Below are 27,144 nucleotides of genomic sequence, written 5' to 3'. Positions count from 1 at the left end.
AAGAAAAACTGCCTTTATTCACAGAACATTAACCCCATCCCACTTTCATATGCGGTTTATCCTGGTAGCAATTAATAGTCTAATAGCACAAAGGAAACCCTGGGAAGGACAGGAGCAAATAGGAGACAGAGTCTGGAGAGAGCTTCCATTCTTTAAAGCCTCGGGGATAGAGGCTTGAGAATGAGTTCAATCCCCAGTGATCAATGATTTAATCAATCATGGCTATGAAAGGAGGCCTCCACAAAAACCCAAAAGGGTGGGGTTCTCAGAGTTTTGGGGCTGGTGACCACAAGGAAGCACGGAGAGAACAGCTCACCCAGAGAGGCCACGGAAGCTCCACACCCTTCCCACGTGTTCTGTTGTTATGCATCACTTTCATCTGGCTATTCCCGAATTATATCCTTTTATAATAAACCAGTGATCTAGTAAGTAAAATGTTGTCCTGAGTTTTGCAAGCAGCTGAAGCAAATTAATCAAACCTGCCCTGGCTGGTGTGGCTCAGTGGATTGAGTGCCAGCCTATGAACCAAAGGGTCACCAGTTCCATGCCCAGTCAGGGATCCTGCCTGGGTTGCAGGCTAAGTCCCTGATTGTGGGTGTACGAGAAGCAACCAATGGATGTATCTCTTGCACATCAGTGTTTCTATCCCTCTCATTCTCCCTACCTTCCTCTCTAAAAATAAATAAATCTCAAAAAAAATCAAACCCAAGAAGAGGGAACCTCTGGTCTGAAGCACAGTAATGATCCGGGTCTGTGCCTGGCATCTAAAGAAGGTGGGGGTGGGGGGCAGTCTTGTGAGACTGAACCCTTAACCGGTGGGATCTGATGCTATCTCCAGATAGTGTCGGAATGCAGTTTAAATCGTAGGACACCCAGCTGGTGTTAAAGAATTGCTGGATGTGTGGAAATTCCACACCTGTGGTGTCAGAAATGAAGTAGTATTGTAGTTGTGAAGAGGAGACACACAGGAGGAATGTTTTTCCTTAGAGGAGTGAAGGGAAATGAGAATGAAAATTTTTAAAAGAAAATGCACACCGCGAGAAGCCAGGTCTTATACAGGCTTAATATGGCAAGGACTGTGAACTAAAACATGATTAACTCAATACTCTGCACTTAAGATCTCATAAAAACATATGAGGAATACGAATTACACTCCCTATACACCAGAAAATTGCTACAATCTCTGACATTTTCTAAAAATGTCAGAGATTTCCTGAGAAAACAAAATAATTAAAATCTACTCCAAGAACACAATTTATACAATATGACCCCTGGGTAATTAATTACATAAGTTGCTGGTTCATTGTAACTGCTAAAATTAAAAATTCACCCCAAGAGCCCTGGCTAGTATGGCTCAGTGGATTGAGCCTGTGATTGAGCTTAGTGGTTCAGCCTGTGAACCAAAGGGTCACTGGTGTGATTCCCAGTCAGAGCACACACCTGGGCTGCAGGCCAGGTCCCCAGTAGGTGGGGGTGGTGTGAGATACAACCACATATTGATGTTTCTTTCCCTCTCTTTCTCCCTCCCTTCCCTTCTGTCTAAAAATAATAAATAAATAAAATCTTTTAAAATTTTTTCATCCAATAACCCTGGCCAGTGTGATGCAGTTGGGCATCATCCTGCAAAGCAAAAGGTTGCTGGTTGGATTCCCAGTCAGGGCACATGCCTAGATACAGGTTCAGTTCCTGGCCAGGGAGCATACGAGAGATAACCAACCAATGTTTCTCTCTCACATCAATGCTTCTCTCCCTTTCTTTCTCCCCCCCCTCCCCCTTTGTCTAAAAAAATTTTTTTTAATAATATAGCCTAATAGCCCTGGCTGGTATAGCTCAGTGCATTGAGCGCGGGCCTGTGAACCAGACAATCACGGTTCGATTCCCAGTCAGGGCACATGCCTGGGTTGCAGGCCAGTTCCCGGCAGGGGCCAGTTCCCAGCAGGGGATGCACGAGAGGCAACCATACATTGATGTTTCTCTTCCTCTCTCCTTCCCTTCCCCATTAAAGATAAATAAATAAATATTAAAAAATAACAATATACCCTAATAATCAAGAATGATTTAAACTGAGTTGAGGTGTACACTTTTAACTCTAAATCAGTACATTATAAATGTATATTTTAGGTCAATCTCTACTCAGAGTTGGCCCACTCCCATGTTTTGTGGAGTATACTATCGCTTAACAACTCTGCTCTCTCTGTGCTATAAAAATATATATTTTTTATTAAAAATTCATCCTAATATTGAAAGAAAAACCCATTTATACTAAAGTAACAAGCCAATTTCACCCTGAAATATCCTTAGGGATCAACTTTGCAATAGAGGTAAAAATAAATTCTTAGCCCTGAGATTTGCACAGAGCTGAGTTTGAGGAAACTTCTCTATAATAGTAGCGGGGGAACCAGGCTTTAGGAACTGGGCAACCCAAACAAGAGTGAGACCAATACTGCTGACAACGGCCTGAAGTATAAACAAAGCCACTTGTGTACAACAGACGTGCCCTGGCCTCCACCTTCCGTGTCTCTTAGAGATTTAATACTTATTCCATTCATCCTGTTATCTCATCATAAAGGGTCTTAAGGGCTAATTATGTATTATAAGTAAGTTATTAACAACTCGAAGTCAGGAACTATCCTTAAATTCCTAGACCTCAGTAATGAAGAGAAGAAACCAAAGACTGAGGGAGCTATACCACTATTCCTGACAAATACCCTGAGAACCTACCAGACTCATTAAGGTCAGGAGTAGCCCTGTCAAATGCCCTAAATCCTCTTCTGCACAGTATGACCGTCCCTATTCTCATAACTACCCATTACCCTGCCCACCTACCCTAGTTTCCCATCCCTACCTAGTCTGCCTGGCAAACTTCTATTCTTCCTCCGAACTTGAGCTAAAATGTCACATCATTTAGCTCTAGTCAGTATGGTCCAGTTTTTCGGAGCATTGTCCCATAACTGAAAGGTTGCGGGTTTGATTCCAAGTCAGGGCACACACCTAGGTTGCGGTTCAGTGCCCAGTCCTGGTATGAACGATCCCAGCTACAGAGGCATGTGGGAGACAGCCAATCACTGCTTCTCTCTCATGCTGATGTTTCTCTTTCCCTATCTCTCTTCCATCCTCTCTCTAAAAGCAATGAAAAAACATCCTCAGGTGATGATGAAGAAAAATTTTTAAGTCATATCATTTAGGAAACCTATCCTGTCCATCCTCTTTTCCTAGAGAGTAAAGCTTCCTTCCTTTGTTCTAACTTTGTGCTTTCTACTTGTTTTTGCTGTTCAATTTATCATATGTCATAATTTGTTTACATATCTCTCTCCCCTACTGGAATGTAAGTGAATTCCTTAGGTGCACAGACTGTGCCTTCCTGTTGGATCCCCAATGCCCGAGGTGGTGCTGGAGCCCCACAAGAGGCTCCCCAACATTTACCAACTCTGTCGGTACCTGAAATACCTGAAACAAGAGAGGTCAATCACCAGATACTGAATGACTGTGTAAAACCCACTACAAAAACCTATTAGTTGCTATAGTCAACTCCCCATTTTTCTTTTTCTTGGGGCTTACCATAAAATAGACAAATTATTACAGATTTTTATTTTTAAAGACAAGCAACTAATAAAATTAATTATAGAAATGCAATTCATGGAACTGAGTTTCCAAGAATCTCCTTCCCCACGGCATTCTATGCCAAAACAGACACTCAACTTACAGGAAGGTCTGAGCCTAGTACTGCCTGAAAGGCAAGGATATAACCTTTTGAGATTTTTTCCAACTAATTATTATTTCAATCCATCTAATTATTAAGATATAAGGGAACTAGTTTAATTCCAGTAATGGTAACTGCCATCTGGTATTTTATGAATTTTCCTGCCTGGCTAGCCAAGACACACTGTGACAGGCTAGGATAAAAATAAATTTAAAATTTCAAGCCCTGGCTGGTATAGCTCAGTGGATTGAGTGCGGGCCTGTGAACCACACAATTGCGGTTCAATTTGCAGTCAGGGCACATGCCTGGCCAGTTCCCAGCAGGGGACTCACGAGAGGCAAACATACATTGATATTTCTCTTCTTCTCTCCTTCCCTTCCCCTCTAAAGATAAATAAATAAAATCTTTTAAAAAATAAAATAAAATAAAATTTCATCATACTATGGTAGGCAGAATAATGACCCCTCAAAGATGTCCATATCCCATTCCACAGATTTTGTAAATGTTACCTTCCCTGGCAAATGGGATTTTGCGGGTGCAATTAAATTAAGGATTTTGAGATGAGATTATCTCAGATTATCTTTGTGGTAATATAATCATAAGGGCCTTTATAAGAGGAAGGCAAGAGCGTAAGAGTCAAAGAAGGACATGTGATTAGAGACACAAAGATCAGAGAGAAAGAGAAAGATGCACAAATGCTATGCACTGCCAGCTTTGGAAATGGAGGCAGAGACCATGAGTCAAGGAACGCAGGCCACCTCTAGGCTACAAAGAAAATAATTCTCCCCAGAGCCTCCAGAGGAAACACAGTTCTGCCAATGCCTTGAAATCAGTGAGTAAGATGTATTTTGGACTTCTGACCTCCAGAACTATAGAATAATAAATTTGTGTTATTTTAAGCCACCAAATTTTTGGTAACTTGTTATAAGAGCAATAGGAAACTAACACAATGCCCAAAGAATATCTCCTTAGCCAGCAACATATGGTAATCAAAACTTACCTTCTAAGAAGACGTGATCTCTAACAGCTTCTGCAGCTAATACAGACTTCCCACAACCTGCCATTCCATATACAGTGACCCATCCTGGTTCACCATTCAGTTTGAAGAGCTTCTGCTGAATTGCATTCACCAGCTTCTTCCTAGTAACGAAAACAACTGGCCTCTGGGGTACTCCTCCTTCACACAGGACTGTTCTCACTGAAATCCAAAACAAAATGAGTATGAATAAAACTCTGAAGTGGTTACTCAAATAATATCATGATAACCAACGAGAATAAGGCTGAGAGGTCTTGGCTTCAGAAATTCCAAGAGAAGAAAATGTGGCTAGCATATTAACTTCAACAAATTTCTCAGAAAAAAAAAGCAGAATAAAAGCAAACGTATGCCTTCCAAGGTGACCACGGACAATGAAAATCTCCATCTATATCCCCCTGTACCTTACTCTTCTCTGACTCCAATCTCTTTCTCTCGTATTAAAGACTGGGAAAGAGAATATAAAGGGAGGAATACAGAATTCCTTTCAAGAACTTAGATTTCTAAACATTTTTATTCTTTCCTACGCATAAACTTGATAAACACAGAACTGAAGAACTTAAATAAAGGCCTACATATTGTCTTATTATCTCTAAAAAATTAGGATATATCTATTATTACCTAGGTAGTAGATAGCTCACTGGGCAAGAAAAGTGAGTTAATACAGAAGGAAATAAAAATATTCAAATTAGAAAACACAATTTTTTCACATGCATCCTTCAGTGAACTGCTCAGTGTCTTCAGCAGACTCCATCGAGAATAAGACAAAACTGCAGCAACTAGCCATTGCAATCGCCATTTGAGAGAAGTATTATCCATACAAACCATATGAAGTTATTCCACCACCTGAATCTTTGCCATTGGAAGAAGAGATGACAGGAAGGCCACCATGGAGAAGGACAGCAAGATCTTTATAGCCTTCATGTAGTAAAGCATTGTAGAATGATATGTAGGAATAGTTATCTTTTTTAAGTATCATTTTAATTAGCAATGCTGCTCGTTGCTGTTGAGTAGGCTAAAAAAAGAAAAGTAATGTTTTAGCATAATGAAACAATATGTTTGCAACAAATTAGTAGAGACCAGTGCAAATTCTAAAATAAATTCAAAGAAAAAAATTTTAATCTTCACACGAGCATATGTTTTATTGATTTTTAGAGAGAAGGGGGGAGAGAGAAACATCAATGTGAAGGAAATATTGAAAGGCTGCCTCCCATAAGCATTCAAACAGGGGATCAAACACTCAACCGAAATGAAACCCACAACCTTTGGGTGTGTAGGACAACACTCGAACCCAGCCAACCAACCAACCAAGGCATAAATTCTAAAAATTTGAAAGAAAGCACAGAGGGCTGTACCTCATTTTTTACTTTTTCCTCCTCTGAGGGCGTTAAAACTCCATCACTAATCATGTGATCCATTATGTAGGATGTTTTGATGTCCTTTTCCAGGGCTTCTCTATGTTGAAGCAAACAATTTCGAGCTTTTGCATCCATCCTCCCTCAAACGTCTCTCTCTCTGAGCTGTCAACCATGAGCTACAGGCAAACACGAAAATATATGTCAGGCCAACAAAGATATGAAAGATGTATACATACCTCACTGGTAATCAGAAAATATTTTAAAAATTATTTTTTGTGAAGATTTGTTTAAATGGACAAAAACCAAGGCCTTCAAAGGTGTGAGAAAATGGATATTCTTATGCATTATATGAGGTGAGTACACAATGGATGCAACCTTCTTGGAAGGCAATATAGGATACAAAAGTGTTTCAAGTAGGCATTCTCTTTAACCCAGCAGTGTCGCTTCTAGGAACTTACCCTGGGGAAACATTCACATGTACGTGCAAAAAACACCCACAAAAAAGTGGTAATAGAGTGCTTAGGTGAAAAAGAAAAATGAAAACAACCAAGCTGCCCACCATTTGAGTATGGATTAAAAAATAGGGTATGTATATAAGATGGAATATTATATACCCATTCAAAATAAAACACACCTCCATGAACAGACATGGAAAGATGCTAACATCACACTGCTGATTGAAAAAATTAGAAATATGATCCCACGTATGGCACAAAAGATGTGCTGGGCAATATGTAAACACACAGGGAGATCGTTAGAGGTTTGTTCCCAACAACATGTTCGGGTTACTTTTAAGTAGCAAGACTTGAAGGCTTCCCCCCCCATCTATTTTGTATACTGTTCTATAGTGCCTTAATTTTGTCAATATACACTGTCACTTTTACAATAAAAACTTCCTTTAAAAAAAGTTATAAACAATGGTCATACTTAAGTCCTAATGCTTAAAAACTCCCTGTTTTCTTTTCTTTATTCAACATAAGACTAAATAGAACGTTGTTGTTTAAATATTACTTCTCACTCAAGGTCTGCCTCAGCTCTACATCTCCAATGATAAACACGTTTCTCATCTGCTCACTCCACTAATGTTCCAGCTGAACTGCTAAGAATGACAAAGCGACAGGAAATACCCTCTGGTGTCACTTCTTGGATTAAGAGACCACAAGGAAAGAATCATATTCTTTACAGTGTAATACTCTAAGTCTCTACCAACTTTATTTCAAAGAGAATGCAATTTGTTCCATGGATATACAACCCAGATCAGAATGTTTTTAAAACAGTAACAGAACTCTGTCCGATGTATTTATTAAAAGGAGTATGTCAATGTGTTTATTAATTTATTCATTCAGTGAACATTTGAGCCTCTCCTATGAGCCAGGCCCTGACAGAAAAGAATAAATCATATCCCTGATGGAATTCACAATCTAATAGGAAAAAAAACAGATAATTAGAATGTGATGTCTAAGTGCAAAACCAAAGATAAGCACAAGAAATTTAAATTGCACAGAAAAGGAACACTAATCATGAAGTTTCAATAATGACTATACATTTTTAAAGTGCCACCATACATGGCACTTGCAAACATAGGGAAGTAGAGCATTTGCCTATGTTTGTTGCAGTTCACAGAATGACCTGCCCTGGCATGAAACTGACAAAAGAAAAAGTTATGAGCATGATGTTTTTATTATCTCAATTTAAACATAAAACATCCCTTAATTTTTAGTAATAAAACTCAATATGACAAAACAAATGAACTTTCCAAGTTATGCCCAATTGCCTAGCAAATAGACACTCTGAACTCTGACAATCTGAAACTAATTTCCGATTTTTCCTAGCCCTATTAAAAATGCGTAAGTTTTAAAGTGCACAAACTGAAATACCGGGAACGAATTCTCAGTGTCCCATCCTCTGTAGCCACATCAAAATGCAAAGTCGAAAGCCTTCAGAGACGTAAAATCTATTTTTCTTTCAAAAGAATAGCAATTTCATCCAGGAAAACCGTTAAACTACTTCCTCTTTAGATAATTTCTCTTCCTGGTAGAAGAGGTACCTTGTCTTCCAATTCTGAGTCCCTGAAATCGGTACAGAACCACCAAAGAACCGGATCCGGAAGAAAAACGAGGAGCAAACTTACCCAAACCTTTGCACCTAGATCTCACTGGGATAAGCAGCCCTGTGGGGACAGACTTGGAAATCAAAATTGGGAGAGGATAACGGGCACTTCCGAAAGGCAGCAGGACTAGGGTCGCAGCCCCCAGACAAGTCCAAGTCACCCAGGTGCCTCACCTGGGCTTCCGCAGCCCGGGGTGCCTGAAGACTCCCAGGGACCTCGGACCCGCGGAAAGGTAGGCGTGACCTCCGCGGGTGGACAACACAGTTCCGGGGCGCCGAGGCGAGGCCTGGTCCCTGGGCCGCCCTCTAGGTGGACCCCACCCTAGACACAAAGAAAGGAGGGCCACTCGGACTGTCCCTCCTTCCCTCAGGCGGCAGCTGCACCCTGGGAGCCCGGTGCCACTCCCGACGCTACGGTGGCTGCTTTAAGTCCCCGCGGGGAGGTGACCACCCAGACCCCTCCCTCACCTTTGCGGGCTAGGTATAAAGCATCCGTTCCTACTTCACACCACCCCTTCTTTGGCTGGGGACCGCGGATCAGACAAATTCCGCGGAGCCCGCCCAGCCGGACCGAGCGCTCCCGCGCATGCAAATAAGCACACTCGAAGTCCAGCTCAGGGTGGCCGTCGCCGCCACGCGCGCTCCCGCTCCGGCCTGTGCCCGCGCGCGCAAAAGCGCCCCGCGCCCTAGCCCACGGCAGGGGCGTGGCTGAACCAAGGGAGCGCGCCGCGTTCTGGGCGTGGCGAGCGCTGCCATGCCCCGCCCCCGGCGTTCCCGCGGCCTGCCACTGCCTGGCGGCTAAGATTTCCTGGGGCTTGAAGCCTTAACGCCGAGGGAGGAGGATATTGGATGAACATCTATCTCTGATGGAAGATGGGAGGACTCGGTGAAGCAGCGAGGATGGCCAGGAAAAAAAGAGGGCTGATTTCTGGGCGGTGCTAAGTCTGGGCGGGGACGTGGTCACCACCAAGGCTCTCAGCGGAGGCTAGGGCGGCCACGTACCGCTTGATGAAAGTGTGGGGTCCGCCCCGGCTTTGCTATCCTCTGGGCCTCCCAACATGTCCGAGGTGAAGAACCGGAAGAAGTCGGGGCCCAAGGGAGCCCCCGCGGATCCCGGGAAGCGGAGCGAGGGCGGGAAGAGCCCACAGTCCCCGGACAGTGGAAGTGGGGGCTGGGTGGACCCCCGGACTGGCGTGAGTCTCCTGTCACTGGGGATGTGCCTGGGCCTGGCCTGGTAAGTGGACGCTAGGCCGCACGGGCCCCTTGTCCGGCCTCCGGTGGTCGCCCTGCTCTTGTCTTGGTCCCGCTCCGGCCCCACCCGGCTCGGCATCCTTTCATCTCCACCCCCATCATCAGACCTGCGGCTTGTTTCTCTGCCTCGACCTCCAAGAAGGGACACCCCAACTTCTTTTTTTCTTCGTCTTTTTTTCTTGTAACTCATTTTACCTTTGTTATTAGTAACTTGCCCGGTTTGCCCCAATTGGTGTTGAGGCGAAGATTTGGAACGAGTCAGCCATTTCTTAAGAGATGCGGATTCGACCAAACTTTATTAAAGTGCCTACGACACGTCTGAAGCTTTCCCGTTTTTATTACCCGTTATTTCCAGTCTGCTGGGCATTTGTCGGGGAGAAATTTGCCCCACGCCATAAATGCCTAATGGCAACGTTTTGCGACCTTAAAAGGGTTCATTATGATCTTAAAGCAACAAACGTTAATGATTATATCAAAGTTTGGAGGATTTCTGTTTTGATCCATGTGCATGCATTTATGAATTCAGTCTATTCCTAAGCTACAGATTGCATTTGAGTACTGGAACGCCACAAAAACATAGCACTTGTGACAAGATGTTTTAAATTAGACTTTCCCTCCATTTTTCACTGATTTTAAAGTACTTAGAAGAATAATTATTCATCTTCAAAATCAAATTCTAGAAGGAACCCTGTATGCCCTCTAGTCAAGAACAGTTTTTTAAAGATTTTATTTACTTATCTTTAGAGGGGAAGGGAAGGAGAGAAGTATCAATGTATGGCTGCCTCTTGTGAGTCCCCTGCTGGGAACTGGCCCTGCAACCCAGACATGTGCCCTGACTGGGAATCGAACCTGGGTCCTGTGGTTCGCAGGCCTGCACTCAATCCACTGAGCTACACCAGCCAGGGCAGTTCTATGTAATTCTAAAATGCAGTGACCTGAACTGCTGCTAGCCTGTCCAATCTTCCCAGCATTGACCCAGGTTTAAGAACCGCCCTTCATACTAGGGTATTAGCAATTGTAAAAGTCATCATGTATTCCCATCCCCCAAAAAAATGTTTTTAAATCACTAAATTGGTGATTTAAGGGCTCAAGAACATTGTTGTGCTAGTAAATTTTGAATTATACTTTAGTGATGACTCATCCTGAGTCAAACTTAAGACTTGTTACAGTAATGTAAAGTGTTTATTATTAAATATTTTCTTCAAAGATATGTAAGTTGTTATTTTACTAATGTTATTTTTGTTTATGGGATATTTTGATCTTGATCATAAAAGAATAAATGTACTGAATTTACTGTTTTGAATGAACTGCTCTTAATCTTAAAACGCATGACATTTAGGTAAGTTAAAACCTATTTGTATTGGAAAAGTTATTCAGTAATAGAACTTAGTGTCCTCAAAGATATATGTTGCTTTTCCCTGGAACCTAAGACAACTGGTTTTATATTTTATTTTTTATTTTATTTTTATTTTTTTTAGCAAGAGGGGACAGGAAGGAGAAAGTGGGAGAGAAACATCAATGTGTGGTTGCCACTCGTGTCCCCTGCTGGGAACTGGCCTGCAACCCAGGCATGTGCCCTGACTGGGAATCGAACTGGCGACCCTTTGCTTCACAGGCCCGTGCTCAATCCACTGAGCTACACCAGCCAGGGCAACAACTGCTTTTAATTACTGAATCTATTCCCATTAATTATCCAAAGATACATATTCATGTGAGATAAATTATATCACAAAATGTTCAGCTTCCCCAAAATTTAGTTACTGTCCTGGGGAAAAGCACTAATAGTAATCTGTCAACATAAGAAATGTCCAAAACTGTAGAGAATTTTTATTAATAGTTTATTTGAACCAAAACTGATGACAGTTGCCAGGAAGCAAGATGTAAAATGCTCCAGAGAGTAATGGCTTTGGCCTCAGAATACTGGAATTATGATAAAGCCATGGAGATTTTTACCTCTAGAACACCATACTTTAGCATCTAAAGGTCAGTTTGTCAGATATTGAATGCTTACTAGACTGACACTGTCCATAATTGTTAAAATGCAACATTGAAGTATATGTGCCTATCAACACAGCTTATCCATCCTTTTACACTTAAATTAAATTGAGAGGGGGAGTTTGAACCCTTGCACAGCCCAAGGAGGATTTGAAGAGATCAGTAAGTATCTCAGTGTCTTCAGGCCTTTAGTCTTAGGAGTCAGGTTCAGAGAGCCAAGCCAAGATAATGTCCTGATGTGTCTGTCAGTTTAACAAAAAGACATTGGAGATGACAGTTTCCCAAAACTACTTGGCTTTGAGTGCTGGTTTGCAGACTGTGTTTATAAACTCTTAAGGAAATTTTTCAGATAAGAGGATTGAAGAAATTCCATTTTCAAGGAGTTTAAGTTGTAAAATTACTAAACAAGTCACAAATAATATTTTAGTAGTTTGTTTAATAACAAATTGAAAACCAGAAGTTCCATTTTTTAAAAATGTAAGTTTCTTCTGGAAATTTCAACAGATTGCCTTTATAAAAGTTTCTCATCATATTTGAGATAATTATATATAAGAAGTCAAAAACTCTTTAAACAATCAGGTAACTCACTTTTTGTTATCTAACACACTGTAAGTCATTTATACAGTAAAAGTGTGGCTAACCCCATTTTTCAGCATTTTATTATTGGTAATGGAGTTTTATTTAAGGCAGAATGTCTTAAATGTCCTGCTTTTCAAAAATGGAATATAGTCAGTGTTTCTCAGAACATTCAGTATTATGCCCAAAATTAAGCTGTAGTACAAAACTGGACTACCTGGTTTACTGAAACCAGTGGTGGCCCTGGAACTTCTGCCAAAGTTCCATTGTAACAGCTTTTGTTATTTGCCTCTTTTTTCTTAAGTTGAAACAACCAGACAAACTCCTATAATATATTAGCCGTCAATCAGCAGTCTGCCACCATCTAAGATTCCTAAAGGAGCTGTGCAGAGGCAATGCTCCAAGGGGATGCACAGCTTAATACCACCAGGCCCTGAACCCATGTGAGGTCTGTAGACTGCAATGGATTATGGAGTCAAAGGATGCCTTCTGTAAACCCTACTGTGGTAGCCAATTAACTTTGTCTTTTTCTCCTACACCCAAGCCTTCAAGGCCTTTACTTGTATGATAATGGGAAGAGACCCCAAAACAGGATAAGAAAATAGTTGTCTTGTGAGTGGTCTCATCCATTCATTGCATTGCATCCTTCATTTGCTATAAACCCATCCCTGGTTTCAAAGGGGCACAGGCCTGGAGCTTCTTTCAACCACTAGAGGCTTGTCAGAGGATGGCAGAGCAGCTGCGCAAAGCAGTCGGAAAGAAAAGGCAGGGCACTTATAGAAGAGGAGCCGAGGTGCCACCCTCCAGGCACTGTCTGGGAGCTTTGTGAATAAGAGCCAATTTATCTGTACAACAACCCTGTGAACTAAGTGGTAGTATCCCCTTCTTGCAGATGAGAAAACTCTAGCAAAGATAAGTTGCATAACTTGCCCAAGGTGGTTTTACAGAGAGTGAATGGCAGAGCCAAAGTTGCCCAGCTCCTTACTCAACCAGTATAATATGCTGCTTCCTCTTTGATGTTAACCCAGAAAGAGGCAGGGCCCTAGAAATAGAATCCTTGCTCCAGAACTACTTACAGCTGTTTTCTTTCTTCAGCTACAAGATGTAGCCCTAATTCTTTGTCTCATCTAAATTAGGGAAGATGAGTATGAAGAGACTTTGAATTACTGTTGAAATATGCCTCTGACATATAAAAAGGAGATGACGCACATTGGGTGCTAATCTGGGTGCCTGTTTTAAAAATTAGTTTTTCTGAATCGAAGCCACCTCCTCTCGTACATTTTTGGTTTCTAGAAAATCTTCCTTAATGCTAAAGAGTTAATATTTTTTAAAGATTTTATTTATTTATTTTTAGAGAGGGGAAGGGAGAGAGAAAGAGGGAGAGAAACATTGATGTGCAAGAGATTCATAGATCAGCTGCCTCTTGCACACCCCAAACCAGGGACCACAACCCAGGCATGTGCCCTGACTGGGAACCAAACCAGCAACCCTTTGGTTCTCAGACTGGCACTCAATCCACTGAGCCACATCAGTAAGGGTGTAAATGTTTATTCAGATAAACTAATAAAAGCTGCCACTACCCATACCAGAGTTTATGTTGTCCTTACCAGAACTCAGTATAAAGTACTCTTTTAAAATTCAGACTTAAATAGATTTGAATTAGGTAATAGTGATTCTTTTTCTTTTCCAGGTTTGTATTTCAGCAGATGGAGAAGTTTGCAAAGGTGGAAAACCAATACCAGTTACTGAAAATAGAAACCAATGAATTCCAAGGACTTCGAAGTAAAATCAGTTTAATTTCAGAAAAGGTAATTAATTGACTTGTTTAGGAAATTTTTCCCATTTTTCTTCCTCACTGTCACCGTTCTACCCCAGTTCATAAATTCTTTTTTCCTTCCTTTCAGACAATGCTGTTTTAACTCTCATAGGTCTCCTTACATCTTTACAGTGTTCCTTCAGTCCAGTTTAGACTTAAGTTACATTTTGAAAGGACAAAGGTTTTTTTACTATATGTTACTGTTTGAAAAGACTAATGTGCTCATATTGAGGTGAACTCAATTTTCTATTTATATATCAAGTGGCTAGATAGAACACTGAAAATATGATTGATCTTTAGTTATAAAATTAGAGTAGGAAAAGCATTTGTTGTGCAAAGATCCATCAGTATTTATTTCTCTTTTTTCCACTTGGTAAACATATGTACATGTGCATATAAGACCGACTGACCTAAAAAAATGATTTTGTAGCCACATGAAAATTAAAATCCATGTCTTTGTTGTGTTTCTTCAACCTGGAAATGCAGATGCATTATTTTTGTGATTCTTAGACATGTGAGACAAAAAAATGTTAACTTCCGCACTTCTCAGGAGAGGGTCTGCTGTAATCAATAAGGCATCACGTGGGCCTTGCCTGGCTCCTGGGGACCAAGCTGTCATCGGGAAACCTGTCTTGTTGGTTCATTTATTCACCCACCAAATCTTTATTCATGTTATAAGGTAGACAGGATTTGTGATTGGCACGGGGGCAAGCAAGGATGTTATAAAAATAAACATAAATGAAACAGAGGGTCTCAGTGCCTGCAGCCACTTGCACAGGATAAGCATATACTCCCTCAGAAGACAAAGACCATGGTGAAAATTCCATATCCCCTTAAACATGCAGGGGATCAAATGTGAGCTTAGGGGCCTCTGGGAAGGAGCTGCAAGAATTGACATTTTGACATAAGGTTCAAGTTGGAACCTGGTTATGATTGTCAGGGACCCTCTAATCAGAAGCAACATAATGATAAAAAACAATCCAGGAGACAAACTTTATGAGCTTAAAAGCTATTGAAAGCAAATTTTGAAGAAAGGTTACCTTTTTAAATGAAAATTTTGGTAGCAATTGAAATGCTTTTTTTTTTCTTGAAATTTTATTTATTTATTTTTAGAGAGGGGAAGGGAGGGAGAAAGGGAGAGAAACATCAATGTGTGGTTGATTTTCAAGTGCCCCCTATTAAGGGCCTGGCCCCTAACCCAGGCACGTGCCCTGCCTGACTGGGAATCCAGTGGGACCCTTTGGTTTTCAGGCGGCACTCAGTCCACTGAGCTACACCAGCCAGGGCTACAATGCTCTTTGAAGCAGATGCTTAAAGTACCATAGGACCCAAAAAATATTCAGACTTTGCATAGTTCTTTCTGTCCTACTCTGCCCCAGGAATAGTTTAACAATAGCTGCCGTTTCTCGCAAAGCTGACCCTAATGGGCAGCACACGCAGTAGGAAGGGAAACGAGTAAGCGTGGGCTCCCATCACAACTGCATCACCTTGGGAAGAATCGCTTCAGCTTCTCTTGGCCTTCATTTCCGTGTTCATTAAGTGAGAATAAGTTTCTCTCTAAAGATCAGATGAGATAAAATATATGTGTAAACTCTATGAACACTTTTAAGCAGTAATAAATTTAAGGTATTAACTCTTTTTTTTAATGAAAGACTATTAGAATATATGGCAGTCCATAAATGCTAACTTTTGTTTACTAGGCGCTATATATATCCTGTAGGATGGGGCAAAACTGGGTTTACAATTGTGAGTACACAAAACAGAGTTTATTCTTGTATTATTATTTATTAATTATTGTGTTATTTTCAATATGAACAACTGTAAGCTTTTGCCCCACCTCGTATTTGCAGATTACATCTTGAGACCTTATTATCTTGCAGAGTTGATCTTCTCAACCTTTGGGGTCTACTGCGTCAGGTTATACTCTGATGAGCAGCCCAGACAGGGGTTACCTTAGGTGAAGACAAGCTCGCCTCTTCCAAATGCTGCTGATAGACAACTAAACCTAGCAGTGCTACCAGTGTGCACGTATTTCTCAGAATTGCTTTTTAGAGGAACTTGTGTTAGGGGTACATGTGCACATTAAAAATAACTTGTAAACAAGGTCTCAGCCTTGTCTTATTGTACTGTCACACATTTGTTCCCAGCTGTCACCTGGAACTGCTTCAGGTATGATTGGGGTGGGCACAGAAGATTTATGGCCAATTTTCTTCTTAAACATCAACAGACATGTTCTGTACACCCCAAGATACAGGGACTAACAGGGACTACAAAAATGCGTAAGACATGGTCTCTTCCCCTAAAGAATTTGGAAGCTCTCCTGTCTTTACCTGGCTAACTCATCAGTCTGTTGAAGGGTCGGATTTCAGAGTCACTTCTCAGTCTTTCCTCACTGACACCCAGAGTCTGACCTCGCCTCCAAGCATCCGTTCTCCCGTGCTATTTCTGTCATGACACGAATCATAACCTATTGTGATCTTTTGACATTGTTAATTTGTCTCCTTTACTGGTCTTTAGGACAAACGCAGTATCTCTTATGTTTACATCCCTACTGCCTATTAATGAAACAGAGGACACTTAATAAGTCTTATTGGAACTCTAGAATATATGATGTAAAAAGTCCAAGGCACTATCTCCCTTAACCCAGTTGTGAAGCCAGGGACCATACTATATCTATATTTTTAAAATATTTTATTTATTTATTTTTAGAGAGAGGGGAAGGGAAGGAGAAAGAGTGGAAGAGAAACATCAATGTGTGGTTGCCTCTCATGCGTCCTCCACTGGGGACCCGGCCTGCAACCCAGGCATGCGCCCCGACCGGGAATCGAACCAGTGACCCTTTGCTTCACAGGCTCGTGTTCAATTCACTGAGCTACACCAGCCAGGGGTATATCTGTATTTTTATACCCAGTGTCTAGCACAGGTCTGGCACAGAGTGATCACTCAACAATTCTTGAATTATGTACGCCCAGTGGCAAACAGATGGCAAATGCACAATACGGTATGTGCTGCAGGAGTTCCAACGGCCAGGCTCGGGCTGTGGCAAAATGCTCCACTGACAAGCTCAGATCTGGTCTGAGCCTTGAAGGAGGGACAGAACCCAGCTAAGCAAAGAGGAAGGAAGACGAGCATAGAGAGAGGTTATGGAATTTGGGACTTGATCCCAGAAGTATTAGGAAACATTGTGGGGTTTTTCATGTCGTACTGTGATGTACATAGCAAGTTTCTAAATGCTTAATCTGGCTGTAATGTGTAGAATAATTTAGAGGAAGTAACTGGAAGCAGATATTAAGTAATGCTCCTAGGATATTTTCCTTGATTGTCGAAGTTTTGTTTGGGTGCCGCATGCCTGTGCTTCCATAGTTTTCCTGTCATATAGACTTGGCTTTCGCCCTAATTAAACTATGCCATTGAAGAGTAGAACTGTGTCTTGTACAGTATTGCCTTCAACACAAGGCTTCAAACATTTGATAAACTGACGTTCATTTCTAGGCCTTCCTGTGTCTCTGAGGCTGTTTCTCTATGTGAGTGTAGACTAAGAGAGGTCCACAGCCTGGCCCATGTATGTTCCAGACATATATTGGAACATGCCAGGAGCTTACCATAATTTGCAGCTACTTAGAACACTTTACTATTTGACATAAGTTGTCTCATTAAACTGTGTTTGTTTTTATTCATTTTGCCTTTGTGATATCTGATTCTGTTAATAAGTTTTATAACTACTTACAGTTTCTAAAAAAGCCAAATAACCATTTAAATGACAAGTAAATTGCTTTCCATTGGAGTGGAAAAAGAAAGAAATGTAGTATACTTCAGGCTCCTTTAGCATTATTTTTCACTTGAATAGCCCTCAATGAAAGTGTGCCAATATTTAGCATTATAAATTCAGGTGTGTATTTTTCTGCTATAGTGCTAACCTACTAAATCTGTTTTGAGTATTTTAAAACAGCATTAAAGTAACAAATGTATTTGTCAGTATGGTTCTGATATATTGGTATCTTAGCCATCTTCAGAATTTGAACTTGGCACATGCTTGTTAAAGTGTGTTTCCCTAATATAAAACTTATTAAGTGGCCTTGGGAATTGTTTTGTGTTATAAATGCAGCTTGAGTCTACTGAAAGCATCCTGCAGGAAGCTACATCATCCATGTCTTTGGTGACCCAGTTTGAGCAGGAAGTGTCCAGCCTCCAACATGTCATGCATGACATTCAAAATAATGAAGAGATGCTCACTCAAAAGATGCAAAGCCTTAATGAGAAATTACAAAATGTTACAAATTTCTGGAAGAGAAGCCTAGAAGAAATGAATGTTAATACAGACATTTTCAAGTCGGAATCAAAGCATATACATTCTCAAGTTACTGTCCAAATTAACTCAGCTGAACAAGGAATAAAATTGCTCACTGAAAGGCTAAAAGATTTAGAAGACAGCACACTCAGAAATATTAGAACAGTGAAAAGACAAGAAGAGGAAGATCTTCTGCGGGTCGAGGAGCAGCTGGACTCTGATACAAGAGCAGTTGAAAAGCTGGAAGAGGAACAGCATGCCCTCTTTGCCAGAGATGAAGATCTGACCAACAAGCTTGCCAGCTACAAACCCAACGTGGAAGAATGCAAGACACATTTGCCAACCATAGAAAGTGCAATTCGCTCTGTTCTCAAAGTTTCTCAGGATCTGATAGGGACAGAAAAGAAAATGGAAGATTTAACTATGCAGATGTTTAATATGGAAGAGGATATGCTCAGAGCAGTATCTGAGATCATGGAGATGCAGAAAACCCTTGAAGGACTTCAGTACGATAACAGCATGTTGAAGATGCAAAGTGAACTGGATGTTCTGAAAGGAAAGGTTCATGACTTTATAGTACATTCAAGTACAAAAGAAAAGGGAGCTTTAGAAGAACATAATCTGGAAAATAAAGGAATTGATGGTGATTTCTAAATGCACTGCATCTATTCTGATGAACCATATTATTACGCATCAATTGATTGGTTCCATACTTTGGTGTTGTGTGATGATGTCTCACGTCATCATCATCCTGCATTATGGGAAAAGAAGTGAGACGTCCACACAAATGGATTATCCCGATGATCAAAGCGTATCTCTTTAAGCAATAAAACTTATTTTAACCGTTTTATATAGAAATATTTTTTAAATATATATTTCTCTACTTTTTAAGAAGCAGTATACTTCATGTTTTTAAATGCTTTTCTTGTCATTAATAGTCATCATTATGAGTTTCACCTATTTCTATTACTATACAAACATATTAGTGTCTCTAAGAGCTAAGGAGGATTACCTCCTCTCCAAATGACCCCAGTTTGCTATTTTTCAAACCTTATATCTATCGTACTTGTTCTACCATTTCTGTCACCCGAAAAGGTGACCTGACCTGATCTTTCTGTCAGGTCAGTTGGTAAAATGCCAGTCTCAGCCAGGTCTTCATTTTTTTTTTCGTAATTTACTACTGGCTAAGAATCCAGACAACGGAGTTCATAGAAATTTTGTCTAAAATGAAAGATATCGTGCTCAAGGGCAAGCCTGGGGTGCTTCGCTATGAATGAATTAATATGCACTTTTTGAAAACCATGGAGTCTTGGAAACTTTTTTTTTTTTTTACTTTTTGTTAAGGTTGTAAACTGTTACAGACACTTGGGAGAATTTTTAAATAATAGTAAATACAGAGTGAGGTAAAAGTAGTTTACAGTTGTGAGTACATGGAACAGTGTATTCTTATATTATTACTTATTAATTATTGTATTATTTTCCTTGTAACTGTAAGCCTACTTTTGCCCCTCCATGTATGTTTTTACTGAAGATTTTTCCTATGAATTAAGTGTGTATGCTTCGAAGTATGGACTTTTGGAATATCTCTGCATAGCTGAAGGTTTTTTAAAAGGTTCTGCATGTATTACAGAGTCTTGAGTTTACTAAATACAGGAGCTCCAGAGAAACCACACACCGAAAGCCTGTGGCCTCTTTTAAAGAGGAAAAAGCAGCAAAATGAGAAAAAATGAGAGCCAGCCTGCCACCTCCCTAACTCTCCAGCCTCACCTCTTTCCACGCTTTCTCTCCTTCCCTGCTCACACTCTTACACCAATTTTCTGCCTAGAATGCTCCTGACCTTGAGGGTCTTTCTCAGATGTTACCTTCCCTTAACCCTCCACCTTTACCACCTCCCCCTTGTGTAAAACTGTAAACTTCCAACTCCCTATCCCCTTAACAAACTTTCTGTGTAACAAATTTTATGAACTATTATCCCCAGTCTAAGTTCTAGGAATGCAAGGATTTATCTCTTCTGTTCACTACAATACCTCCAAGGACCAGAATGGTGCCATTTACCTGACAAGAATTAAGTCAGTATTTGTGGATACTGACACTTAAGAGATACTTGCTGGGCAGCCTGCTCGTGCCGAGTTTGTTAAAGTCAAGACAAGTTAAGACACTGTCCTGGCCTTTAATGCACCAGCTGGGGAACTGCACCACAAACAGAAATGGGCAACACGGGGGCTGCAGACAAGGCCACGGGCAGATGTGCCCAATGCTCAGAGGACGGGGCCTCGGGGCTTTACCTTTCCTACCTTTCCGAGGGCCAATTCTGCTTCCCCCATCTTGAAGTTCTCCGGACTCTCCTCTGGGTTCCTGGTGCTTGCGGGGGGGGTGGGGGTGGGTGCATGGGCTTAGGGTTAGGGTTAGGTTACTCATCCAGAGGTACAAACTTCCCACCTCTCCAACTCAGGCTCAGGGTTTAATGAAACCAATTTAAAAGGCTCTGCTCTTCAGCCTTCACCGGCTCTCCTTTGCCCCAGGGTCACTCCCCACAGAAAGCTGAGTACAGATACACACAAAAATAAAACTGAAAAAAGAGATGATGAAAATTAAGGTAATTAAAAGCCATCATTTTAAAGAGTCTCCAAACTAATTGCCCAACCAAGCTTGTTTCATACAGTGATTTTATTTTACTCAAAACTCTATAACAGAGTCACAAGGAGTAAGAAGTGATTAAGCAGAGATCCAGCCGAATTTTTTGAATAACAATAATCGGAAATGTGCAGGGTTGGGGGAGGCCTTGGGACTTTTATTGGTAAAGGGATGTATCGAGAGTGTCCAAACTCGGCATTGAAAACTGAGTCAACTGCATATGGAAGTACTGTTCCTTTTTGTTTATTCTTGACAATAACCAACTGTAGTCCCAGTTTTATAATGCAATTTCAGTGGAATTAAGCATAAAGAACTTGAAAGCAGTTGGCTACAAAAGGCAGTCGTGGTCATGTAGTTTTACTGTGTAAATCTGCACATTTTTTAAAAAAATCCAAACATGTTCTTCTATGGTAGACAGCCATTGATCATAAAAATGGAAGTGTGCTACTATTAAAAAGGCATAGCATTAATTTCTGGAATCCTAACATTAAATTTCTTGAATTCTGAATTTCTAAGTTCATGTCTATGTGCACTGACAAAATTGTATTTGTTCGCTTTTATTTTCATGCTAATAAAATAGATTATAAAGTTAGCTGGCACTTCGTTCTTTCAATGTCCATCCTGTGAGATGAGATGTGATCTCTTATATTCTTCACTTCCACTTTTTTTTCCTGGTCTATCACTGTATTTGATACCTCATTATTATTATTAATGAATAATATATCATAGTAAAATAAATATTTACAGAAAATAAAAGGAAACACTGTGGCCACTGTGCTCTACAGTGGCCGTTACAAGGGAAACTAAAACTGCCCTTCTACAGGATTTCGTGAGAAAACTATTGTATGTGTATATTCCTTTATGCACAGGTTTTGCTATTTAAAAATGTTATTAGAGAGTTTTAGATGTACCAGATTTATCTTCTTCTGTTTCTTACATTCATTTATTTAACAGAAATACTTGAAATTTCAACAACTTCCCTCTATATCAAATACTAAATTACATTGTTGATCTTTCCTTAAGGAAGATTATCATATCCTTTTTCTGCATTTTATTTTCTTTTTAGATGGAGGAGAACAGAGGAAAACAGAAGGAGAGAAATATCAATGTGTGGTTGACTCTCACACGCCCCCTACTGGGGACCTGGCCTGCAACCCAGGCATGTGCCCTGACTAGGAATTGAACCAGTGACCCTTTTGGTTCTAAGGCCGGTATTCAATCCACTGAATCACACCAGCCAGGGCAAATTACGTTATTCTAATACACACTTTTATATCTTTGTAACTGATAATTGATTTTATATGAATTGGTTTCTGATACAGAATACTGGACTCATTTAAAAAAGAACATTTACAAAGGGTCGCAGTTTGATTCCCAGTCAGGGCACATACCTGGGTTGCAGGCCAGTTCCCAGCAGGGGATGCACAAGAGGCAACCATACATTGATATTTCTCTCCCTCTCTCCCTCTCTCCCTCTCTCCTTCCCTTCCCCTCTAAAGATAAATAAATAAAATCTTTTTAAAAATTAAAATAAAAAAGAACATTTATCACACATAATACACTTTTATAAAACAAACACCTAATTTTTTAAAACTCTTGGATGTAAATTTCCAAAGTATATTTATGCTTTTATTTCTTTAAATTTTTATTAGAAGCTGTTGACTAGGCATACTTTTATTTTTTATAGTGAAAAATGTTGATTTATTTACGTGTATGGTTTCATAGAAAACTAAACTTGTAAGTTACAAAGTTAATGGCATTATTTTTATCTCAACCGACTTGTAGACCTTTGACAGAATCTATTATCTTTTTTTTATTTTAGAGAGAAAGGAAGGGAAAGGGAAAGAGAAAAACATCAGTTTGTTTTTCCACTTATTTATACATTCATTGGTTGATTTTTGTATATGTCATGGCTAAAGATCAAACCCACAGCCTTGTTTTATCGGGATGACGCTCTCACCTACTGAACTACCCAGCCAGGGCTGAATCTATAATCTTGATCAAAGCTTAATATGATCTCATTGTACAATAATGATGCTGTAAATTCACCAAATGCACAAACCAAAACACAAACAAAAACCCCTTTTTTCTATAGCCTTACCTCTCATATTTGCACAGTTGGCAAAAGCTATGCAAATTCACCCAGCATCTTTATATTTCGGTTCAGCTATGAACTATGCATGTAATACAAATCAAAATGCTCCATCCCAGCTGTACATAGCAGGGGGTGGAGAGAAGTAACGCACTGTCACACTGCTAGGAGGCCTCCATTCATCATTATCATCCTAAGAGCTCTCTGTTGAGTACCTGCTGGATCTCAGTCATGGTGTAGGGCATTTTGTATGTCTCACCATGAATGCTCACCACAGCTTTGCTAGCTATGAGACCCATTTTACAAATGAGGAAGTTGAGACTCAGCAAGATGAGGAATCTTGCAATCAAGCTGCTAGGTCTGTCCACCTCCAGTAGCTACTGACCTCACACTGTTCAATGCAACCTGCTGTTCAACCAGGAAAGGAAAAGAATCACAAGGAATCTCAGTAGAACATCCCTGAGGATTCAAAAAGCTGTCATTCAGCTAAATTTGATGGTATGTGATGACTGCCATGTCACCATTAAACTAGACTGTAAGTCACTCAAAAGTTGTAACTGTGACCAAAAACTGGGTCTTGGGCGTGAGAACCAAGGGATGCTTAAGGAAGAGTTGGGAAGCAGTGGTGGAGGAAGAACAGTTCTGACCTAGGCCTTGCCACTAATTCTGTGTTTTGGGGCCCTTGATTTTGGGGCTATTTTTAATTTGTAAAATGAGGGAATTGTACCAGATAATGTGATATTCCTTCCTCCTCCCGTCTCCAGCCGCTGAAAAAGAAGTCACTGTCATTTAGCTCATTGTGTCACTACAGAGGATTGATAGTACAAAAATAATAACTGAAAAGTATTACTTCCAGGAACATTTTATATTTCCTTAATGTTTTCCTTCTTATTCATTAGTAATAATACACTTAATACATCTTTTACAAAATGCTTTCCAGAGGAGCAGTGAAGTTATGGTTAAAACTAATAAAACTTGAGTTGAATTTCAAGTTAAGCTTTTAGCCAATTTAATTATTGTGGTATTGTATTTTCTTATAGTGTCAGAAGTCAGAAGCTATCATGGAACAATTGAAGTCTTTTCAAATAATTGCTCACCTAAAGCAACTACAAGAGGAGGTTTCCGAGCTGAAAATTTGGTCCAACACGATAACTGAAAAACAGGATACAGTGAACAACAATTTGACAACTCTTTCTCAAGATATTACAAAAGTAGACCAAAATACAATTTCCATGGCAAAAGATATTGGTCTCAAGACTACAACTATAAAAACAGATATACGACGTATTTCAGGCTTAGTAACTGAGATAACATCATTGAAAGATTCTGTGCAAGAACTTGAAAATAAAATAGAAAAAGTAGAGAAAAATACAATAAAAAACATAGGTGATCTTCTGTCAAGTAGCATTGACCGAACAGCAATGCTCCGAAAGACAGCATCAGAAAATTCACAGAGAATTAACTCTGTTAAGAAGGTGCTCTCAGACCTCAAGAGTGATTTCAACAAGCACACAGATAGGTTTTTAAGCTTAGAAAGTGATAGAGCTAAAGTTCTGAAGACAGTGACTTTTGCTAATGATCTAAAGCCAAAGGTGTATAATCTAAAGAAGGATTTTTCCCGTTTGGAACCATTGGTAAATGATTTAACACTACGCATTGGGAGGCTGGTTGCTGACTTACTACAAAGAGAGAAAGAAATTGCTTTCTTAAATGAAAAACTATCTAATTTCACCACAGTCCAAGCTGAGATTAAGAATATAAAAGATGAAATGACACACATTTCAGATATGGATTAGCTTGAAACTGTTTAGATTAGATTGAAGTGACTTGATTGTTAACAGGACCTCTGTCATGTTAGGAAAAGACAACAAGTTAGAAATAATGAAATTCTGGAGTAAATACCAATTTGTACATGATTTTATTTTGGACAGTAAAAATAAAGTTTTTTAAAGTGTCGAAGACTCGATTTTTCAAAATAAGCATGCTAAAACATACACTTGAAACTTTCTTTAGCAAGAACAGATATTAGTATTAATATTATAAGTACATCAGAGAGGGAGAGAAAAAGAAAAGTGGGGAGAAGCAGGGTCTGCCGGGGTAGCACTGGGAAATCCCGATGGGGCAGCCTCTGAGTCCCTGGGACTTGCCCTCACTGACTGCCAGGGAGCATACTGTATGGGGCTGTGGTCCTCACCCGGTCGTGCCATCAGGATTGGGGCTGTTGCATTCATTACCACTTATGGGGTACTTCATACGTGCCAAGCACGTGTAGAGCTTCGAGGAATACGTCACTGAACAACAAGTACCCCCTGATCTTACAGAACTTGCACCTGGCTACTAGGGGGTTCATCAGAGCTCTGGTTGCAAGAAATGGTAGTCCAAATTATCTCATGGGGAAAATAAAGAGGGTTTGTTAATCTCATCAGTATCCCAGGGGGAGAATTGTGGTATAACCATTCCTCATGGGTTCTGGAACCAGAAGGCCAGTACCGACAGACAGAGCCCTCTTCTCCCAAGGGGGCCAGAGCGTTGACCTCACCAAGGCACTCATTAGAAATGCAGAATCTCAGGCTGCACCCCACAGCTACTGAATCAGAATCTGCATTTGTTATAAAATCCCAAGGAAATCTTGTAGATGTTGACATTTGAGAAATATTGCTGTAAGAGAAACTTTGAAGGAGGACTATGTCCTTGTAAGTTTTTCTATGAACATGTGAATTTTTTAAAGATTAATACCACAAAGTTAGCCACTATGATAGGTATTAAAATTGACTCCCATGATTCCAAACTGAGCCCAAAGAAAGTTTCTTTCTGCTTCTTGAATTCCCTATTATTCTCTTCTCTTTCCTGAACCGATATGCCACTTGAAGTTTCCCTCACAATTTTATTGCTTTTTTTACTTTTAAGGATTTTTAAAAATTTATTTTTAGAGAGGGAGAGGAAGGAAAAAAGCAAGGGAGAGAAACATCAGGGGACCTGGCCCACAACCCAGGCCTGTGCCCTGACTGGGAATCAAACTGGCAACCTTTTGGTTCACAGGCTAGCACTCAATCCACTAAGCCACATCAGCCAGAGCTTATTGCTTAAATTTTACTTAAGTATTAGGTATCCATCACATTTTCAAATCATTTCATAGTTGTCTGAAACTAGATTTTGAGTTTCTAGATCACTCAAATTGTATCTTTTTTTAAAAAGATATCCCTTTGCACCTAGCACATAGCTGAGATAGAGTAAGCACTTGTATGTGTTTGCGTTAAATACTAAGAATAGAATCCATTATGTATGGTAACTGTTACTAAAATACAGCAACTACTAGAATTTGGGATACTTGAGTTTTCTTATTCCAAACTACAATTTTTTATGATAGATATTCCATAATTACAGTGGCAAAAGTCAGGTTTGTTGAAGTCTTTAACATAGAAAGGCTGTTTTAACGTAATAGAAACTATAAGGGACAGTGAAAGCAGAGCTACCTGGGTTCCAGTCCTGGCTGTACCACCACGTAGTTCTGTGACCTTAGACAAATTTAGTTACCTGTGAACTTTAATTTCTTCATCCATAAATAAGAATAATAATACCTACCTTACAGGGCTGCTGTGAATATCAGCATTAGCATATCTAAAGTGCCTGGCACATCAAATAAAGGGCAAAGCCGTTAAATAATAGAACAGAAAGTTACATAGAATGGGACATCTTTGTAAACAGCTCTCTATCACAAAGGGAGATCACTGTGGTACAGTACATCCTAACGTAGTATTTGTTCATGATGATGATACCAAATGAAATGTAAATGATGTTCCATGCAATCATCTTAATAAAACATAATGCATTTTTTACATGAAAAAGTATAAAAACTTCAGCACTTAAAAATACATTATTTATTTAATCTGAAAACTCATTTATGAGGAATATTTTTTTTCTATCAGTGTCAAAAAAATGAGGGACTCATCTTATTTGGTTCTAGGTCCACTCATCGAAATAATGCTTCACAAGTCCGTCAGTAGTTTGGTAGGAATTGGGTAGGAACCCTACCCAAGTCCGTCGGTATTGAGAAGGAACCCTAAAATTTGGAGTGTTACCAGGCTCCTGGTCATGGTTTTGTCTTCAAGTCAGATAGCTTTTGCGGCAAATACAGTAGGATGGAAAACTTTCAATCTGTTCCCCAACAGTAGGAAACGTAAAGTTATTTTATTTCAATAATAAATATGATATCTTATGGGCGAGCCATCTTCAGCTGTGAAATTTCCCTGCACTAATATCATTTAAAGTCTAACCCACTGTGCAGTCAGTAA

General features: G+C 40.0%; 2 protein-coding genes across 4 annotated transcripts in view; one reads left to right on the top strand and one right to left on the bottom strand.

The window, feature by feature from the left end:
- The window catches only part of APAF1 (apoptotic peptidase activating factor 1), a 73,022-nt gene extending 64,103 nt beyond the window's left edge, over nucleotides 1-8,919 (bottom strand). The window contains exons 1-4 of one of the 2 annotated variants that reach the window (XM_037068557.1): nucleotides 8,669-8,919; nucleotides 6,089-6,267; nucleotides 5,559-5,748; nucleotides 4,701-4,898 (exon numbers count right to left, since the gene is read on the bottom strand). In XM_037068557.1, coding sequence (XP_036924452.1) covers nucleotides 4,701-4,898; nucleotides 5,559-5,748; nucleotides 6,089-6,226 — 526 coding nt within the window. In that variant the 5' untranslated portion in view covers nucleotides 6,227-6,267; nucleotides 8,669-8,919. Of the gene's footprint in view, nucleotides 1-4,700; nucleotides 4,899-5,558; nucleotides 5,749-6,088; nucleotides 6,268-8,222; nucleotides 8,548-8,668 lie in introns of those variants that run through there. The other variant, XM_037068558.1, reaches the window with a different exon arrangement.
- A 46-nt stretch (nucleotides 8,920-8,965) lies between these two features.
- IKBIP (IKBKB interacting protein) lies at nucleotides 8,966-25,482 on the top strand. 2 transcript variants are annotated; one of them, XM_037068560.1, is made up of 3 exons: nucleotides 8,966-9,434; nucleotides 13,713-13,830; nucleotides 23,893-25,482. In XM_037068560.1, exons 1-3 carry the CDS (start codon nucleotides 9,259-9,261, stop codon nucleotides 24,646-24,648), a joined length of 1,050 nt encoding a protein of 349 aa, XP_036924455.1. In that variant the 5' UTR covers nucleotides 8,966-9,258; the 3' UTR covers nucleotides 24,649-25,482. The 2 variants fall into 2 exon arrangements, with proteins under 2 accessions (XP_036924455.1, XP_036924454.1); XM_037068559.1 differs by lacking the exon at nucleotides 23,893-25,482 and adding an exon at nucleotides 17,944-19,364 and having other exon boundaries at nucleotides 8,971-9,434.
- The last annotated feature ends 1,662 nt before the right edge of the window (nucleotides 25,483-27,144 follow it).

This window comes from Sturnira hondurensis, unplaced genomic scaffold (genome assembly GCF_014824575.4).
Source record: "Sturnira hondurensis isolate 20B ecotype Veracruz unplaced genomic scaffold, ASM1482457v3 Scaffold0017436, whole genome shotgun sequence".
Taxonomy (NCBI): domain Eukaryota; kingdom Metazoa; phylum Chordata; class Mammalia; order Chiroptera; family Phyllostomidae; genus Sturnira; species Sturnira hondurensis.
The sequence above is the reverse complement of the archived record's forward strand: the minus strand, read 5'-3'. Positions and strand labels throughout refer to the sequence as shown.